This window comes from Hevea brasiliensis, chromosome 17, assembly GCF_030052815.1.
Source record: "Hevea brasiliensis isolate MT/VB/25A 57/8 chromosome 17, ASM3005281v1, whole genome shotgun sequence".
Classification (NCBI taxonomy): domain Eukaryota; kingdom Viridiplantae; phylum Streptophyta; class Magnoliopsida; order Malpighiales; family Euphorbiaceae; genus Hevea; species Hevea brasiliensis.
The window spans coordinates 57,794,106-57,813,678 of record NC_079509.1 but is presented as its reverse complement, the minus strand read 5'-3'; the positions used below and the strand labels follow the sequence as shown (position 1 = coordinate 57,813,678).

At 34.1% G+C, this 19,573-nt stretch overlaps 1 protein-coding gene across 3 annotated transcripts; it reads left to right on the top strand.

The window, feature by feature from the left end:
- The first annotated feature begins 284 nt into the window (after nucleotides 1-284).
- Nucleotides 285-18,153, top strand: LOC110642004 (uncharacterized). Of its 3 annotated transcripts, none has more exons than XM_058138919.1 (11): nucleotides 285-441; nucleotides 1,058-1,470; nucleotides 1,546-2,048; nucleotides 4,483-4,682; nucleotides 6,320-6,490; nucleotides 9,302-9,616; nucleotides 15,219-15,377; nucleotides 15,453-15,602; nucleotides 15,730-15,936; nucleotides 16,032-16,073; nucleotides 16,248-18,153. In XM_058138919.1, exons 2-11 carry the CDS (start codon nucleotides 1,074-1,076, stop codon nucleotides 17,767-17,769), a joined length of 3,666 nt encoding a protein of 1,221 aa, XP_057994902.1. In that variant the 5' UTR covers nucleotides 285-441; nucleotides 1,058-1,073; the 3' UTR covers nucleotides 17,770-18,153. The 3 variants fall into 3 exon arrangements, with proteins under 3 accessions (XP_057994902.1, XP_057994901.1, XP_057994903.1); XM_058138918.1 differs by having other exon boundaries at nucleotides 1,537-2,048; XM_058138920.1 differs by lacking the exon at nucleotides 16,032-16,073 and having other exon boundaries at nucleotides 1,537-2,048.
- The last annotated feature ends 1,420 nt before the right edge of the window (nucleotides 18,154-19,573 follow it).

Sequence of the window (19,573 nt, the reverse complement as noted above, 5' to 3'; positions counted from 1 at the left end):
ATTAAATAATTAATTTTGTTAAAAATAAAGAGATTACAAATAATGATTTTTCTCTGAAACAAACATAGAATAAGCCTAAGTCTAGAATTAGCATAAAATGGACTCAGGCTTGGGTAACATCCGACCCATCAAAAGGTGCATCAATATCTCTATGGGCTAAGCCCAGAAAAGCCCAATTACAATTCTGTGGGCTCAAGCCCATGAAACTTGAATTACACACGCCACTTCTTTTCCTTCTTTCACACCCGTCCCTCGTACCTACAAAAGGAACCCACAGCAGCAACGTTAACAAGTTTTCTTCTTTTCCGGTTATAAAGCTCTAGCCTCGTCTTTCAACTGCGCCTCTCTGCTTCTTCTTCTGCCTGCAACTCGCCAATCTTTCTCTCTATCCCTCTGCCCGAGAGAACGAAGAAGCCACCAACTCTCCAATTGAAGACGCAGGTCCTTTCACCCCCCCCCACCCCTCTCTCTCTCTCTCTCTCTCTCTCTTTTTTGCGCAGAAAACATAGTTTCTTTTGTGTGTTTTTGTTGGGCTGTTTCTGCAATCGAAATTGATTGTCTTGGGTCCTTGAAACTAGTAATAAATTGCCTGAATAGTAATTGGGCATTGCTTTTTTTCAGTGAATACTTTTTCTGCTGATATTCTGTATGGACGTTATGATTTAGAAACCTATGAATGGATGTTATTATTCAGAGTCTCAAAAGCCCAGTGATAAAGGATTGGGATCTCCCTCAAATTTGAATCCTGCTGGGTGGGGTGAGATGAGATGAGAGGGATTACCAGAACTTCAATTGAAAGTGGATATGCTTATCTTTTTGTTCCTTTAAATATGGATATCCTTTGCATTGTTATTGGTTGAAAGCCTTTAATCTTGTGAGGCATCATCTACTAGAATGGTTTCACTTTTCCTGAGGAAAATAAGGAAAATCTGCACAATTATTTAGCACATATATGCACAGACATGTCTATTCTATATGATATATGCAATATCTCTGTTGACTTTAGGTGCCATTATGATCGTTAACTAAATTGTTCTTCCATAAACCCTAACACCAGGAGAACCCTTTTCACAATGTCTTCTCTACTCCAAAACGACGATGCTGACCAAGACCTTTGCTCTGACGATGACGAAATCGACGATGGATTCAATGATGACATTGAGGCCCTAAGGCGCGCCTGCACCCTCACCGGCACCAATCTCAGCGACGTCAACATTGACAACGGTGAGAATAATCGCTCTCTCTCCGCAGAAGGTGATGGGGATTCATACAGTGGCGAGGGCGAGGAGGATGAAGATGATTTCAAATTATTCAGAATCATACAGAATCGTTTCTCATTTGGGACTGATTCGTGTGAGCCTATCTATTCAAAGCCTCTCTGTGCTTTTCCATTGGATTTCGACGATGAGGAGGATGACTTCGAGACTCTTTGTGCTGTTCGGAAGCGTTTTTCCGCGTATGATAACAGTGGTAAGCTTCATAAAGCGTATCTCTTTACCGTTACATTGATTGGGTAAGTTTTAAATTTTGTTTTAGATATTTCAGAAGGAAAATTGGAGAACTTGGCTGAGAAATCAGAGGGTGTTGATGCATCTAGTGTAGTCTCGAAGTTAGTAACTTCTGATGATTCAGTGATAGATAGGACAGCTTGTAAAGTTTTTCCAGATACTGAAGAAGGCTTAAATAGCACCTTATTAAGTGATAATATGGAGATACAGCCATCTGGTTACATTGAGCAGCAGCATTCATTGGATGCTTGTAAGTTTTCATCTTTGGGGCGAAAAGATTCTTCTAGCTTCCCAAAGTCTGCGCAAGTATTTATTGATGCAATTAAGAAGAACAGGTCCTGTCAGAAGTTCCTACGGAAAAAGTTGGCTCATATTGAAGCAAGAATAGAGGAGAACAAAAAATTGAAAGAGCGTGTTAAAATTCTTAGAGACTTTCAGGTTTCATGTAAAAAAATTACTGGACGAGCTCTGGCACAAGGGAAAGATCCTCGAATTCAATTGATATCGACACCCAGAATATCAAATTCTAGAGATTCTAAGGTAAATTCTTAATTACTTTCCATATGTTGCTTGCTGAATTATTCATCTATTTATTCAATCGTTTGTGCATGGATAAGTTAAACATTCTGTCACCATGACTCTTAAAGTTAACAAGTATGAAATGCACCAACCTTTTTTTTTTTGCAAATATAAAATATATCAACTAACTGCACATTACTCTAGTGCAGCCTCTTTTTTTTTTCTCCACTTTTTTGTTATAAAATTATAGTTATGCTAGGTAGTACTATCTACCATAGTGCCATTGGCCTTTCAGTAGATTTAGTAGTCTCCAATGTTATTAAGGTGAGAGGCGATACTATATATATACTTTTAATATAAAAATATCATACTTTTAACTAGTTTAATAAGTGAAAAAACACATTGAAAAAGGGAAAAAAAAAGATTTTATTTGCACTATATATAATATAGTCTAGTATGGTTAAGGTGGATGAGTGGTCATATTAGACTAGATAAAATCTTTAATGAGAGTATTAGAGAAAAGGTAGGAGTGGTGCCAATTAAGATAAGTTGAGAGAATAGAGATTGAGGTGATTTGGTCATGTAAAGCGTAGACATACAGAGGCTCTAGTTAGATAAGTATAATACGTTAGGTTAGAGGATAAAAAGAAAAGAAGGGGTAGACTTAAACTGACTTGGAGGAGAGTAGTATAACATGACCTAGAAGTATTACACATTTCCGAAGATTAACCCAAAATCGTTTAGAGTGGAGAAAGTGAATCTATATAGCCAACCCCAATAAATTTTTAGGATAAAAACTGAGTTGAGTTGAGTTGAGTTGAGTTGCACTATATGTAGTATAAGAGAAATATAAAGGAAATAAAATTTAAAGAAAGATTAATTAACTCCATCTTATTAGAATTTTTCAAGGAGAAATAAAAGAAAAGGAGAGAAGAGGAGAGGAGATGAGAGAAACCATCCTAAAAAAAAGAAAAACCTCTTACTTTGAAAGAGGCGTGCTTTGCCTCGTCTGGCGCCTTGACGAGAGTGGTGCTCTCCTTTTAGAATTGGGGCTAAAATACCTTCGTAAATAATAATAATAATAATAATAATAGTAATAATAATAATAATAGAATTCCTAATTACGAGAAATACTAAACTTCCTAATTTTACATAGAATATAATTCCTATATTGTATTATATCTTCTTCTTGCCATTCTGCATCATTCTCCCTTGGTTGAGGGGGAAAAAAAAAAACTCATCCTCGAGCCTTGAGATGCGGGAGAATAAAAAACCAATTGAGGAAAACACATAGTATTATCTTCTTGGACAAGAGCATGAAAACAAATAACTTCATTTGTTTCTGCACAATTCTAGAGACATAAGACCAAATAAAATCAATCGAAACAAAACTTTCAATTTCCATTATTGACTCAATATATTGATTTTCTTCAATTTCCATTGAAGTTTTCATGGCTTGATTGAATTCATCAGCTTCTTGCTTTAGAATGAGCTCTATATCAGGTGAAGGTTCAATAATTAAAGCTTTGGATTCTTTAATGTCTGACTCTTCAAACTGATTTTCAAATTGCTGTTGTTGCCTTGCAATTTCAAGACTTCTTGCTTTTATATTTTAAATACTTTTTCTTGTATCCAGTCATTCTTGCAATTGAAATAGATCTGCTTCTCTCTATGCTTCAAATTCTTCAAGTTCTTTATCTTTAACTTGTTTATGAGTTTGTTGAACATGATAATCATTCTTACATTCTTCAATTGCTTTTTCTCTATATTGTAAGATTAGATGTATATCTTGATACTCATCAAACAAACCATAAGGAGCATAGTTAGGACCATCACGTAAATGCATCAAATAACATATTTCATCAAGCTGTTCATAATGGTCATTAATTTTAGCTTGTATTCCTTGAATTGTATCCCATAACTCATCTAGTTGTACGTATGAGTTATCGATATCATCTTGTAATCTTTCAATCCACAACATGATTTCAAATTAAAGAAGCATAATTTATTGAAGAAAACGCAAATTTCAGCAGTTTGAAGTCGTTTTTTCCCAAAATGAATGCCAAAATAAAATTCAAAAACCCAAATTAGCAGGATGGACGCTGTCAAATTTTTTTATTGACTGCTGATGATGTGGCACAGTAAGCCTTGCCTTGCACCTCGCTTGGCGCCTTTAATAACACTGGTGGTCTCTGTCTTTAATGGGCGCCAATGAACTCTTCTGGTCTCTTTTTACGGCTATCAATTTGAGCTGGTCAATTTATCTAAAAGGTTTCAACTTGTGTACAGTGCTTTTGTGTACACTGATATATGGACACATATTGACAATTGGTAACATGCTCATTGGTGGCTTGAGTTTTGCATGGGTGTCTAAGAAGAATTATTTAAGCGTGGTTGTTAAAATTTTGAAGTTCAATGACTTGCTTTTCACCAAGGATGCATTTTGCTGATTCAGGTAAATGATAAAAAGGTCTCTACTATGCATAATGGTCCACCGGAGAATTCTCATGTTGCTAGTTATCGAATGGCATTGACAAATTTTCCTCTTAATTTAAATCGGAAAAATTGGACGGAGGCAGAAAAGGAAAACCTTCAAAAGGGGATTAGGCAACAATTTCAAGAAATGGTGCTACAATTTTCAGTGGATCAATTAAGGTATGTTCAATAATTCAGTTTCATTTGTAATTACCTGTTATATGCCACAAATTGTGTTAAAAGGTGTTGCGGATTTTTGTAATACTTTGAGCCTTTTCTTCCAATTTATAGATGCATCACGTGCATCAACATGTGACATGGGCGGATGAGCCTATATTACACTGTTCATCATTTGTAATTTCCACAGCAAAATTTTCTCCTATCAATTGTGTATTCTAATTGTTTGCAATATTAGCTCTCGTCCTACTAGTTTTCTATAGTGTTGTGAAAGGCGTGGTTGAGACACAAGGCGCTAAGGGCGCAAGGGGCTATGCCTTGCCCTAAGAAAGGCACTTGGCCTCACCTAGGCGCTGCCTGGCACAGTGAGGCACGGTGGCGCGCGTGGTGAGGTGGGGAAGAAAAAGAGCAAAAAGAAGAAGAAGAAGAAGAAGAAGAAAATAAATAAATAAAGAGGTGGAGGAGGAGGAGGAGGAGGAGAAGCAGTGTATCCATCAAAGACAGCCACTGAAAAGAAGAAGAAGAAGAGAAATAGAAGCAGATGTACCTGGCTAGCTCTGGCTGCATTTGCTCTCAATGATAAACTTGGTTGTGTTTGTGTATCGGCTGTCTAATTCTAATGTGGCTAATGATGACTAAAATGGGCTAATGGTTAATGGGCTTAAATCTAATTTAGAGTTCTTTTGGTGATTTTTTGCATTCACATTTTTTTATTTTTAAAATCATATTTTACAAAAGTTGAAAAATAAATGTAACATACTTAATGAGTTTATAAAATTTAAATTATTTTAAGCTATGATTAATAAGGTATTATTAAATTAAAATTATAATTCAATAGAATATTAAAATTATCATTTTAATATTAGATTTGATTAGAAATAAAATTCATATAATGCATTTTAATGATGATTTTTACTCATGTATGTAATTTAATTAACAATAGTGGTGGTGCAATAAAATAAAAATAAATAATGAAATAAATAATATATTACATATACTTTATTATGTAATAAATATTATTTTTATGAATTCCTTCTTATTTTTGTGTCTCGTGTTGCTCACATACTTTATTATGTAATAACTATGGTTGTCTGCTAGCTTCATCAATTTCCTTGTTAGCATTCCAATATTTCCAAGTCGCGTCTACCATGTTGCAAGAACCTTTGCCTATTTTTATTGTCATTAAAGCAATAATTTGTCAGGACAAGTGATGTGAACACCCCCCCCGCCCCCCCCCAACCTCAACTTTTTTTTTTTTTTTACTTGTGTTGCTCTCAATAAAAAAGTAAAAGAAAAATGCATTACTTTTGAGGAAACCATGTTTCTCCTTTGGAGCTTCTTTACTTTGAGTGTGCCTAGAAACACTTTTAACAATGCATGTGCATTTTAGTAGTCTGAAAATTTGTGTTGTTTTAGATCATACACCATTTATTTTCAATCCATTGGAGAAAATAAATGTAGAAATTGGATTTGTGAGTTCTTTGATGAGAAAGGTACAAGTCTTTGTTTTAAATATGCCTTAATCCCTACGGAAGCCTGTTGGCATAAGAAATGTACAGTTTTTTCTAGGCATGGCTAAGGAGATTTTTCTTCTGATTTTGTTTCTCAAGAACATTTTCCTGACTCACTTTATTTTGAAGTGGTTCAGAAGGATCTCCTGGAAATGTGAATGATTTGGATGCAGTTCTCGCATCAATCAGAGAGATGGAAATTACCCCAGAAAGGATTAGAGAGTTTCTTCCAAAGGTTAATTGGGACCAATTGGCGTCCTTGTATGTTGTTGGTCGTTCTGGCGCAGAATGTGAAGCAAAGTAAGTACTTTTTTTAACCGCTTACTTTTACTATGCAGCTCAAGTTTTGAAGCCTATGTATGGGGATATGCTGTTTCAAGCATTTCATGAAACTTTTACTTATAAGCATTTATCAAGATATCTTTTTTGCTTTCCTATTTGACACTTGTCTATGCATTACTACAAAAGGAACAATAATAATTTAAGTTATTTGATGACCTATTAGCATAAATCAATTAAAATTTTCTCAACACATGATTAGATATTGAACAATTCTACTTTACTCGCATTGGTAGTATAAATAATTGTAATCAGCCATAAAAAGTTTTCCCCTATATTATACTTATTGTATGATCATTTTCCCCTTGTATTATTTGAAGAATAAGCAACATTTTTTAACTGGTAAATGCCATAGTTTTCTTGATGTTTGTAAGTAGATGTGGATCATTACGTGCAATGTTGAAAATTATAACAATCCGAGAACCTCAAATATGGTGTGTGACTTCTGTAACAGCTCCTAATCAGTCAAACCATTTGTTAATTCTTTTTTTTTTTTTTCATTTTTTGGAAAAAAAGGAACAAAATAGTTCCTTCTGTTATATCTCATTTTCCATTCTTAAGCATATTTAAGCATTAAAATGATTTTCTAAATACTGTTGTCCTGTCTAAGTTGGCCTTGGCCATAATGAATTAATGATGTAGCTAAAAGGCATCACCTTTAATTTAATACAACAATGGATAATAGCAAGTATTGGATGGTCTAAATTGCCAAACTAAGCTGAACCTCAGTTTATTTGGTGGCTCAGTTTGGTTTTGTGCTCAAAAAATTCAGTTCAGTATATTTCAGATGACAGACCATTAAAATTCATATTCATAAAGTAGATTTTTTTTTTCTTATTTGTTGCGTTGTAAGACTTTTATATTTAACAATGTTCAGTAGTGGGCTCATTTATTAGTTTGTTCCAATTAAATGGTTGAACAGAATTAGAAACACAACTAAACTGGAATATTCTGGTTGAGTTCTTTCATTTCATTTTGTCTAAAAGGCTATTGCTCAAGGCATACTATGCACCCTCGAAAGATTAAGAGTTGAAGACTGTGTTAGTGTTCCTGGCTTTTAGATTTTTTTTTTTTTGGTATGCTACAACTGATTACACACACTTCTATAATTTAGCGTCAAACATTGAATTCACTAGTTTCATAACAACACATACTACTAATCATCTGTATTTTAAAGACTTGGCTTTATATGAAATTTCTCTGTATGTGTATTTCTAACCTTGCTAAGCAATTCTTTTTCTCTTTCCTGAGTTTTTGACACAGCTGTTGGAATTGATGTAGTCATTTTTGGACCTGACATAAGTAGTTTTAGGATTTATTGAAGAGAAACAGCATATTAGGATGAGTACTTATGCTGATAGAAAGAAGGAAAATGTTTTTTCAAATTTAATCCCTTGCCCTATCTTTTGAGCTGTGTAAAAAGAAATAGGAGAGCCCTTGAAGCAGAGGAATTGCATCTTGCTGTAATATTACCCTTATTATTATTATTATTATTATTATTTTGTTAGTAAAACATTATTTTATAGTGTGGGATTTGTTATTGAATCTATAAGTTTTTGATCTTGTAATACCTTTTCCTATTCAAAAGAATCATTGAACTCAAGGAATGTTGATGGTACTGATCTATTTAAACATTTAAGTTACTCAAACTCTAAATTGTCTCAAAACCTTTTGTTGGATTAAATTTTTCTAAGTTGATTTTCGATTTGAATATTTTTTGATAGGTCATGCACTCTAAATATTGTATGAACTCGGTCTTTACTATTTTTTCATCTAAACAACTCTTCAAAAATTTGAACTTTTTGTTAAATATGATTACGAATAAAAAATGTCATTAATGTTGAAATTTCTACTGATTTTGATTTCCTAGAAATTTTGTGTTCATGATTTATATGGAATGTATTATTAAATTCTGTGGGTGGTTGTGATAAAACATGGAACTGCATAAAGAATTAATGGACTAACTATATATAGAATTATGAATTATAAGACTTCTGTATTTCTTAGGAGAAGATAGAACAAGAGATATTTCTGCCATTTTAAGAGAAAAGTGCATGTGACTATTGTTGCCACTTCAGTGGATGTGTTGCTTGTGCGTAAGCCATTACCTCAGGTCGCTTGCATGATTATAAACCATAAGAAATTACTCCTTGTAGCTGCACTTGTACATTTGGTGGCTCTAATTTAAGGCCAGGTTCCATGAGGTTCCAACTGCTAGCTCTTCCCTACCCGCAAGGCACATATTTAGTGAATGAATAAATAATTAAATTTTTTTTATTGATTCTAGCCATTGTCTAGTGGAGATTTTAAATTTTCTCATATCATGTGTTATACACTCTTTTTCTAGGTTTCATCATTTTGTTTCTGGTTCAATTTTGCCATCTTTCACCAGATTGCTAGGCTTTTATTCAATTTGCAATGGTCCCAATTTGTGCTGTTCTTGACAAGTGTTTTCATGTTTACTGATTTTCTATGAAGCAAGTGCCCTTCAAATCAAGCTAGCCTCGCAGACGTCTATGACGATCACCATCACATGCATCTTTACTATTGTTGGATTTGAGTAAAAAGTGCAAGGTTAACACATTTCACACAGGTGGGACCCATAAATAACATGTGCTTTACTCAAAACAGTGGTGTTGATTGCGTCTGGTGATGATTGTCATCAGATGTCTGTGACGCTCACATTTTCTTATTTTGTCAAACTATCCACCGTGTAATCCTGAATTGATTTTCTTTACAAACTTTATCTGATATAAACCATTATTTCTACAGGTGGTTGAATAGTGAAGATCCATTAATCAATCACAGTAAATGGACTGCTGAAGAGGATAAGAAGCTATTGTTTATTGTCCAGGAAAAAGGGATGACAAATTGGTTGGATATTGCAGCTTCATTGGGGAAGAATAGGACCCCATTTCAATGCTTAGTACGTTTCCAAAGGAGTTTAAATGCTCACATAATAAAAAGGGAGTGGACAAAGGAAGAGGATGCTCAACTTCGCATTGCTGTGGGAACTTATGGTGAACATGATTGGCAGTCTGTGGCTTCTACTTTAGAAGGACGGACTGGAACTCAATGCTCTAATAGGTAAGTTCGCACTTCATAGTATTGTTTGTGTTGATAATTAATTAGCTTGATGCCCATTTTTTATGATGAAAAAAAACTCTCACTTATCTGGCATTTATTGGTTGTTCTTCTGGTATTGTGTTGCATTGTTGTAGAAGTGTTTATGGCCCAGGAACCTGCCTGGTTGGATCTGCCAAAATATCATGCTTGGGCATTTTTCTAGTTGTGCTGTGGACTTTTTTTTCCATGGGCAAGCCTGGCCTTAGCTGCCCAAGAAATAAAATATAATCACTTACATATATTGATCCAATTATACAGACCAAGGCAAAATGTTAGGTCCAAACATCTGGGTTGGCTGGCCAATGTCTAGATTATAAAATCTCATCCTGAGTTGGGCCTGGCCCAACCCAGCTAATGATCAGTCTAATTTGTTACAATGGTTATTTTGGTGTTCTGCCAAAATGGGAAGAGGGAATGTTTAAAATGACCCTCTGATGCTGGAGTATTTGCAAATTTAGCTATTTAGGACTAGTTATGGGTGAATGGAAGCTTGGGAAAGTAGCAACTGGCACAGACAACTAGAGTTTGTAATTGAGTATGTTTAGAAAGCAAATTGGTGCAAGGAAAAGTAGGATTTTGAGGTTGTTTCGGTCCAAATCTGGTAATGTGACATTGCCCACACGTGAAATATTAGTGCCAAGTTTTGGTTGATTTGAAAGCTAGGGAAAGTAGCAACTTGCATATAGAACTAGAGTTTGTAATCAAGTATGATTAAAAATAGAAAGCAAAATGGTACAAGAAAATATAAACTTTTTTGAGGCTGTTTCGCTCCAGGTCCAATTTAAAAGCTCCCAATTTAGGCCCGGCCTGGGCTGGTTCTGGTCTGTGGAAGGGAGGACCCTGAACTGGACCGTGGAATCTGGTTTCTCACGGTTTCGGTTCCGGTTCGATTCTAATTCTTGTTCGATCCAGGTTGAGGCAATTCAAGGGTTGAAAATATTTTTCTTCCAAAAAAAGGGCTTGAACCGGACCAATGCCTGGCTGAACCACTGGTTTTGGTCCCGTGTTTGACTGGGCCAGTTCTTATCTGGTTTCACTGCCCAAACCGGGCTGTGGCCAGGTCTGCCCATGGTAAAGTATTAGGGGTATAAACAAGTTAAGCTACTCAAAGCACAACTCATAATAATTGAATTCAGTGCCCAGTATTATGATACTTGACTTGATTAGCTCACAAGCGTAATTGGGTTTTCATTTTTTGATATAGTTTTGAATTTGAATATATTTTACATTATGTAACATATTTAAATAATACTTTAGAATATTTCACCGGTTTGTTTTAAGCATATAAAAATAACACCAAATTTAGCTCAACTTCAAGCTCACTTGTGTATATTTTGAGATTTAATTTTTTTTTATATCATTTAAATATTCGTAATGGTGATTGAAGTGAATTGAGTCTACCTTGAGTATCTCTAGTACCATGCTGGGTCAAGTTTGCGTATCAAAAGTTATGATTGATCAAGCTTGAGTTGAGTTTTGAGCATTGAGTTTCTGAACCAAGGGGAGTTCAAGTAATACATTGTATTGAGAACTTGGATTGATTACACCCTTAAGTAAAATATAAGGGTCATAACTTTCAGTTTGCATGTTGAACTTTATTAACTGCAAACTGAATGATAAAGCATTACAAGCATGATATTTTGCCCTTAGTTTGCAATTCTTGGTTGAAATTAACTTTGGACATGAGCATACAAGTATAATCTCTAGGCAAATGAAAATATGGTTAATGTTGGAGAAGATACTAATAGAACTAGGGGTGTTTGATTTCAGTTTCGAGTCTGGTTCAACCTAAGAACTGGAATCAGAATCAAATTCCCGGTTCTTTGATTGTTAGGAACCAGAATTGGAACCAAACTTGGGTTTTGGTTTTGTTCCAAGCAATTTCAGGTTTTGGTTTTGTTACAAGCAATTTTGTTAAGTTTTGGTTTTAGTTTCGATTCCATTTCAATTTTAATTTGGGTCTTGATTTTAATTAGAATCTCTATCCTTGCACCTAAAATTACAACATTCTTGTGTTAAATTTAAAAAGTAAAAACAATCTTAAATTTCTAATATCAATAAAAATTAATAGCACTAACATCAAAATAATAATATTGATATCAGAAATATATCGTGTATATAGTCCTTAATAAGTATATTATATTATCTTATACCTATTTCTTCATTATATAATCATTAACTAAATATACATATATAATTAAGAACTATAAAGTATTTATGACTAAAATGTAACTTAGTCATATAATTAGCACTACAAGGTGATTTAGTGCATTTATGACACCATCTTAATTACATATAAATATATATAATTTTATTGAATTATATAATAAAACATATGAAAAAACTATAAAATTTTTGGTGCGGTTGTTGATCAGTTCTTGATGAAGAACTTGAATCAAATCAAAACAGTAAATATAAGTTCACTCTTGTTCTTTTTCAGTTCCAGTAGAATTCAATACAGTTCTTCTGTTCAGTTCAGAAACCTAGGAACCATGCACAGCCTTAAATAGAACCTGAATGAAGGCTGTGTTCCATTAAATGTGGAGAATGGATGGATATGCCTGGTTGCATTGGAGTTCTGCTGCACTGTCCAGAATTAGATAATGGTTTTTTCTTTCTAATATTATTGAGGAAATGTTTTCTTTAAGAGGGATTTTGGGTGAGGGAATTGAAAGAATCCGTGAATTTAGAAACTTCATTGTTGTTATAACTAAATGAAGGTAAAATTAACGAATTTTTGGCGAATCTCTTCTTCAGTAAACTCCCCCCCAAGAAAAAAAGCGCGATTTGAAATCCCATCTTGTAGGTCAGATGTGCATAATTCATCAATTTAATGAGATGAGGGATCTTACAAACACATCAAAGATTAGAGAAGTAGCTAGAAAAGTATTTGGAGAGTCTAAAGGGACATGAACCATCCTCAAAAGAGAGATGGTGGTGGAATGAGGAAGTACAAAAGGCAGTGAAGAGAAAAAGGGAATAGTATAAAAAATTACGTAAATGTGATAATAATGAGGCATATGAACAGTACAAGATAGCAAAGAAAGAGGCAAAAAAGACAGTTAGTCAAGTAAGAGCACAGGCCTTTGAAAAGTTATATGAGAAACTTGGAACTAAAGAAGGGGAGAAAGATATTTATAGATTAGCAAGGAGGAGAGAGGAAATGTTAAGATCTCAATCAAGTTAGGTGCATTAAGGATAAAGAAGAAAAAGTGTTGGTGAAAGATGAGGACATTAAAGAAAGATGGAGAAATTATTTTAATGATCTCTTTAATAATAGTCAAAATGGTAATAGCGTGAATATAGACTATAGAACAATAGAAAAGAATGTGAATTATACTAGAAGGATTAGATCTTTAGAAGTGAAGGAAGCACTTAAGAGAATGAAAGTGAGTAAAGCCTGTGGACCCGATGGAATACTAATTGAAGTGTGGAAGTGTTTGGGAGATATGAGAGTGGCATGGTCAACTAAATTATTTAATAAGATTCTAAATTCAAAGAAAATGCCTGATGAATGGAGGAGAAGTATTTTAGGACCTATTTTTAAAAATAAAAGAGACATACAGAGTTGCTTAAACTATAGGGGAATTAAACTCATGAGCCATATTATGAAGTTGTGGGAGAGAGTTGTGGAGCATCGACTACGTCATGATACTTCTATCTCTCTCAATCAATTTGGCTTCATGCTCGGTCGTTCAACTATGGAAGCGATCTTTCTCATTAGAAGCTTGATGAAGAAATATAGAGATGTGAAGAAAGATCTACACATGGTTTTTATTGATTTGGAGAAGGCTTATGATAGTGTTTCAAGAGATGTTTTATGGAATGTGTTAAAACAAAATAGGGTATCTATTAGGTACATACAAGTGTTGAAAAATATGTATGAAGGAGCAATTACTATTGTGTGCACAGTCGGAGGGGACACAAGAGATTTTTCGGATTACACCAAGGATCAGCTATAAGTCCTTACCTTTTTACATTAGTTTTAGATGAATTGACGAAACACATACAAGAGAATATGCCTTGGTGCTTGATGTTTGCGGATGATATTGTTCTGATAGATGAGACACGAAAAGGAGTCAATAGAAAGCTAGAGCTTTGGAGAAGTACTCTAGAGTCAAAGGGCTTTAAGTTAAGTAGAACGAAAACAGAATACATGCATTGCAAGTTCAGTGAAGGCCAAACTGGTGATAGGGAAGGAGTTAGTTTGGATGGAGTGGTACTGTCCCAAAGTAATCACTTTAAATATCTCGATTCAGTTCTTCAAGCAGATGGGGGATGTGAGGAGGATGTTAGTCATAGGATTAAAGCCGGATGGTTGAAGTGGAGACGTGCCACGGGTGTTTTATGTGATCGCAAGATTCTCAATAAGTTGAAAGGAAATTTTACTGTACAACCATACGACCGGCTATGTTATATGTTAGTGAGTGTTGGGCACTGAAAGAGTCGTATGCGTCTAAGATAAGAGTTGCAGAGATGAGAATGTTAAGGTGGATGAGTGGTCATACTAGACTAGATAAAGTCCGTAATGAGAGTATTAGAAAAAAGATAGGAGTGGTGCCAATTGAGGATAAGTTGAGAGAAGGGAGATTGAGGTGGTTTGGTCATATGAAGCATAGACATACGGAGACTCCAGTTAGACAAGTAGAGCACATTAGGTTAGAGGATAGAAAGAAAAAAAGGGGTAGACCTAAATTAACTTGGAGGAGAGTAGTACAACTTGATCTAGAAGCATTACACATTTATGAGGATTTAACCCAAAATCGTTTAGAGTGGAGAAAGCAAATCCATATAGCCAACTTCAAATTTTTGGAATAAAAGTTAGTTTAGTTGAGTTGAGTTGTAGGGATCTTACAAACTTTTTTTGCATTTTGATATTGCCATTCAATTCCTTGGATTTAAATCAGTGCTAAATGAGTCCAAAACCAGTGAGTTAAAGACTCATTCCATGGATTAGGAGTCTAAATTTTATTTTAAAAATTTTCTCATTTATTACGCTGTACTTTTCAATGAGTTGTCGTTTTAGACAACCTTTGAAATCCTTGGGAGTGGGCCAAGTGGCCCACACTTGCATCCAACTGAAGTTATTTATGTCTACAGAGGTGTTGATTGTTATATTTATTTTTCTAAATCATTTCATTATTATCTGAAAAAGTCCATCGTGAATTTTATGAGTTCGGACTATTCCTTTTTCATAAAAATAAAAAAAAAAGAGGGGGATTATTGATATGAGACATGCTATTCCCCTAGTGCATTCCTCCCTAATAGACGGAGAGAGAGGAAAACCCCTTTCTGGTATCATTAATGTTGCTTATTTTAAAAGTCTTTCCATGGCTAAGTGGTTTTTTGTAAACCTTCATTGTTCTCATGCTCAGAAGTGTATTTTTCATGAACGTAGTCCTTTTGAATTGCTTCTTTTCCAAAATTGTTTTCTACTGCTTTCTTTTAATCCACTTAGCAAGTTTGCTTGCTTTGGTGATTTTTTTTTGTACTTGATTCTTTTATAGCTTTTAAGTTCAGTCAGTATAATGACTTCTGCCCACATGATATTTCATATATGCAGATGGAAGAAATCCATACATCCAGGCAATGGCAGAAAGGGGAAATGGACCTTGGATGAACGCAAGCGCCTGAAAGTAGCTGTAATGCTTTTTGGTCCAAGGAACTGGAACAAAATAGCTCGATTCGTGTCGGAACGAACTGCACCACAATGTAGAGAAAGGTATAATAGAACAAGTTCAAAGGCATTGTAGATTCCTTTAACAAGACCATATATTGACTTCTATTCCTGTGGCAGATGGGTTAATTCTGAAGATCCTTCTTTGAATATGGACAAATGGACCGAAGAAGAGGATTTAAGGTTAAAAGCAGCCATTGAAGAATATGGATATTGCTGGGCCAAGATTGCTAAATGTCTCCCACCACGAACAGATAGCCAATGTAGGAGGTATTAAGTTTGGACTCTAGTGGGCAAATTAAAGGCCCAATAATGTTATGTTTAATAATGTATTATTTTTATTTTCTGTCCGAAGTTTCTCTGGGCTTCATTTTGACCCTCATATCTTCATGATCAGGAGATGGAAGGTGTTACTTCCGCATGAGGTCCCTTTGCTACAAGCAGCAAGAAAAACACAAAAAGTTGCAATTATAGGTAACTTTGTGGACCGTGAATCAGAACGGCCTGCACTTGGTCCTCATGATTTTGTTCCATTACCAATGATAACATCAGCATTTGAGCCTGAAAAACAGAATCAATCCAGGAAGCATAAAAGGAAAAGCAGGTGTGATATTTGAATACATCTCTCTCTCTCTCTCTCTCTCTCTCTCTCTCGTGCATGTGTTATTTAATTTGATTTTCACGTTCCCATTCTTGCAGAGAAGGGGGAGTATCTGGTAAGAAAAAAAATGCTGCACCTGGGTAAGCTACACTTTCATTGATGTTAGTGGCTTGTTTTCTTATTGTGGGAATTTCAAGAATTTTTTTTTTTGGTGATATATTGTTATGTTGAGGATTAAATGTCTATTTAGTATTTGTGTATTGTCTTAACTGAATTCTTCATTTGATTTCTACATTTTTTTTCATGGAATGCAGCAATACTTCAAAGAGGCTTCAATCCAAAAGACCTAATGAAGGAATGCAAATTTCTTCTGTGGAAGACCCTGGGATAACTAATGGCACTGAAGTTGCGACCTTTGGTGAGAGTGGTATGGTTGTGACTAAAAGCAGTTCTTCAGAAAAGAATCCTCATATGAAAACATATCAAGATATAGCTGATGCCCAAGATGGTGATCCTAAAAAGAAGAAAAAACTTCCTAAATTACCTCTGAAAAGAAATATGCTTGTTGAAATCGCTGGCAACAGCCAGAGTTGTCTTTTATCACACCCAGAAAGCTTGGAATTAGGGATATCAAATGTAGATGGTTTGCAGACCTTTGGTGGGGAAAGTGAAACATCAAGTGAGAAAAGAAAAGTTCAAGAACAGCATTCTGAGGCAAACACATGCACTAACACAGGTGAAGAAGAGGGATCAGAACCTATTACTGATGTTATTGAATTGGACCATGATCATTGTGATTCAAATGTCTTGGCAGTAAATATTGCTGATCAGGATGAAACAGTTGGTCAGCCTGATGCTTCCAACAAGGAGGTCACCAATCTATCCTTAGAAGGGAAAGCATTTATGGAATTGGCTGATTCCAACTGTTTAACATTGCCCCCTGAAAATTTAGAAGCAAGGGTAACTAATGCTGGGGGTGTTGAGAAGTCTTCTTTGGATGGCATCTCTTTGATTAAGGCAAGCAAGGCTCCCAATTGCACGAGTAAAAGCAGCACTGAACTATCAGGGCAATGCAATTTTGTTGTGTCAAGTCCTTGTCACCATGATGGACATAGAAAGTCAAAATTGAGCAAATCTTCTAATAAGCAGGTTTTAGCGACGAATGATGAGGATAATGGTAAACTCGCTTCCTTTTGTCAAAAAATATCAAAAAAGAGAAGGCTCCGAGTTGATAAAAATGATAAGCAGATTTTAGAGACGAATGATGAGGATGATGTTACACTTGCTTCCTTTTGTCGAAGTATATCAAAGAAGAAAAGGGTTCGAGTTGTTAAAAATGCAGATCAGACCTGCCCTCCTTCTGATTTGGTGTCCAAAAGAGTATATCAACATGATTATCCAAATAAAATGCCATCCTTCATGCTAGATGGTGAAGCTCAGACATGCTACAGTGGTGGATTTGCAGAAAATGTTTTGTTAGAGGAACCCAGTGTGGTAGACACGGCCAAGACAGATGCTCCCCAGGAGCCAATGAGAAAACCGATTAGCATCGATCATGATAGTGATCTTGAGATGAGTGACATTACCCTTGCTAGCTTATTGCATAACAAACAGAAAAGGAAGGGTCAAGTTCTTGCAAAAAGCCGTGATCAGCCACACTCTCTTTCCCGCATGAAAAAGAGATCAAGGCCGCTGGCCAAAGGGGTAGTACAATGCTGCAATGGTAGAATGTTAGAAACTTCGTCAGGTTGTGAAATACAGTCATGTGGTACAAGCAGTATACCAAAGATTACAGGTGATGACAAGGAGCCAGATGGACAAGATGTGGCTGATTAACCAACCATTCCCTGTCAGCTGGCTAGGGAATCTGTCATTGTAAATGCTGAAGGAGTTCATGAGGGCAATGGTGAGCAAACACAGTTCCTCCCTCCGGGTTTTCAGAAACCTATGTAAAGAAATTTTCATGCAGCTCAAAGAGGAGCTAAGTCTGAATTTTGGTGCAGGTAGGACTTTTTGCATAGAAGCTGAGGCTTGTGAATTTTTGAATTTAATTAATTAGACTTCGTTTTTTTTTTTTTTTTTTTGAAAAAAGAAAAGGACGGGGAGAGAGAGAGAGAGAGAGAGAGAGAGAGAGAGAAGAGTTTAAAGGAATATAAAGGATTCTGCTATAAGTGTATATACATTTGCCATTTATCTCTATGAGATTCATTCATACTGTAAGCAGGAATTGTACGTATCGTGTTATGTGGGTGCTGAACCATCTAATCTTCATCGAATAACCAAGTTGATGAGATGGTGAACCACTGGGTGAATATCACTTCACTCCTAGGCCTAAGTTTCAATTTTGGCCACTCTTTCTTTCCCCTTTTTGTTAGCATATGACCTTACATCCTCCTGTTTGCAGAAGTTCACGGTGAAACTAAGATCTTGTGCTGAGTTTTACAATGGAAGTGTTATTTATATACTATTGACTTGAAATTTTCTGGTGAATCAATTGTTTGTGAAATACTGAATTATACAAAAATATTATAGCATTTTGTAAGGGTATGTGACCGTGAATTAATTAATTTAATTTTCAATTAAAAACTGTAACTGGACTAGCAATTTTAAAGGTTTTATATGATCTTCGGCCCTAATTATTATTATTATTTTTTAATCAAAGGTATTGCTATTAAACAAAATTGTTTTTTTAGGTATATTATTTAGAAAGTATTAAAAAATAATTTAAAATTAAATTTAATAAATTTTAATTATAAGAACACTAAAATAATAAAAAAAATTTTAAATTACTTTTTCAATAATATCTAAAATGATATTTTTATTCTGAAAAGCAGTTTAAGTCTCTGAACGCAATGTCAAATAAACACAAAGTTCATTCATAAATAACACAAGCTGATTATAAATTTTTTATAATAAAAATTTTCACAATGTTATTAATAAATAAAAATTTTTATAAGTATATATTTTAAATAAAATTATTTCTTATAAATTATTCTAAAAGTTATTTAATTATTTTCAATTTTCACACAAAATATATTCAGACATAGTTTAGTAAGAAAAAAAAATTATAGTGTCATGGTTTTATAAATTAATATGCTAAAATGAATGATTAAGGTTAATTTTTTTATTAAAAAAATTATATCTCAATTATTATATTCTTTATATTAAATCTATAACACTATAATTTGCATTATTTTTTTAATGAGAATTATATAAATTATTTTTAGTTATTATGAATTAAAAAATTGTATTTTTTTTAAAATTTATGTTTTTAAAATATTTATTTATAAAAAGATAAAAATATCTTTTACATTAATTTATAATTTAATTAGATGTTATTTGAATTACATAAAAATATTTAAATACTTTTTTATGTAAATATTAAATAATTTTAATAATAAAATATTTTAACAACTTAAAATCAAAAAATTAAGGAGATTTATCTTAATAATATTAGCATATTATTGAAAACTTCAATGTTTCAAATACAAATCATAGTTAGAGCCAAAATGAATTAAAAAAAAATTAAGTAAAAAACAAAACTAAAATTGACATACAATAGAAGCAAATTAATATTATTAAAAAGTTAATAGTAATATTGTAATTGAAATGTTGAAAGTAATTTATATTTAATATTAAA

Bases quoted from the DNA above. Each gene is read 5' to 3' on its own strand.
- LOC110642004 (XM_058138918.1), top strand. From the start codon at position 1,074: ATGTCTTCTCTACTCCAAAACGACGATGCTGACCAAGACCTTTGCTCT. The intron at 1,471-1,536 runs GTAAGCTTCATA...ATTTTGTTTTAG, and splicing joins TTCCGCGTATGATAACAGTG to ATATTTCAGAAGGAAAATTG. The intron at 16,074-16,247 runs GTAAGCTACACT...CATGGAATGCAG, and splicing joins AAAAAAAATGCTGCACCTGG to CAATACTTCAAAGAGGCTTC.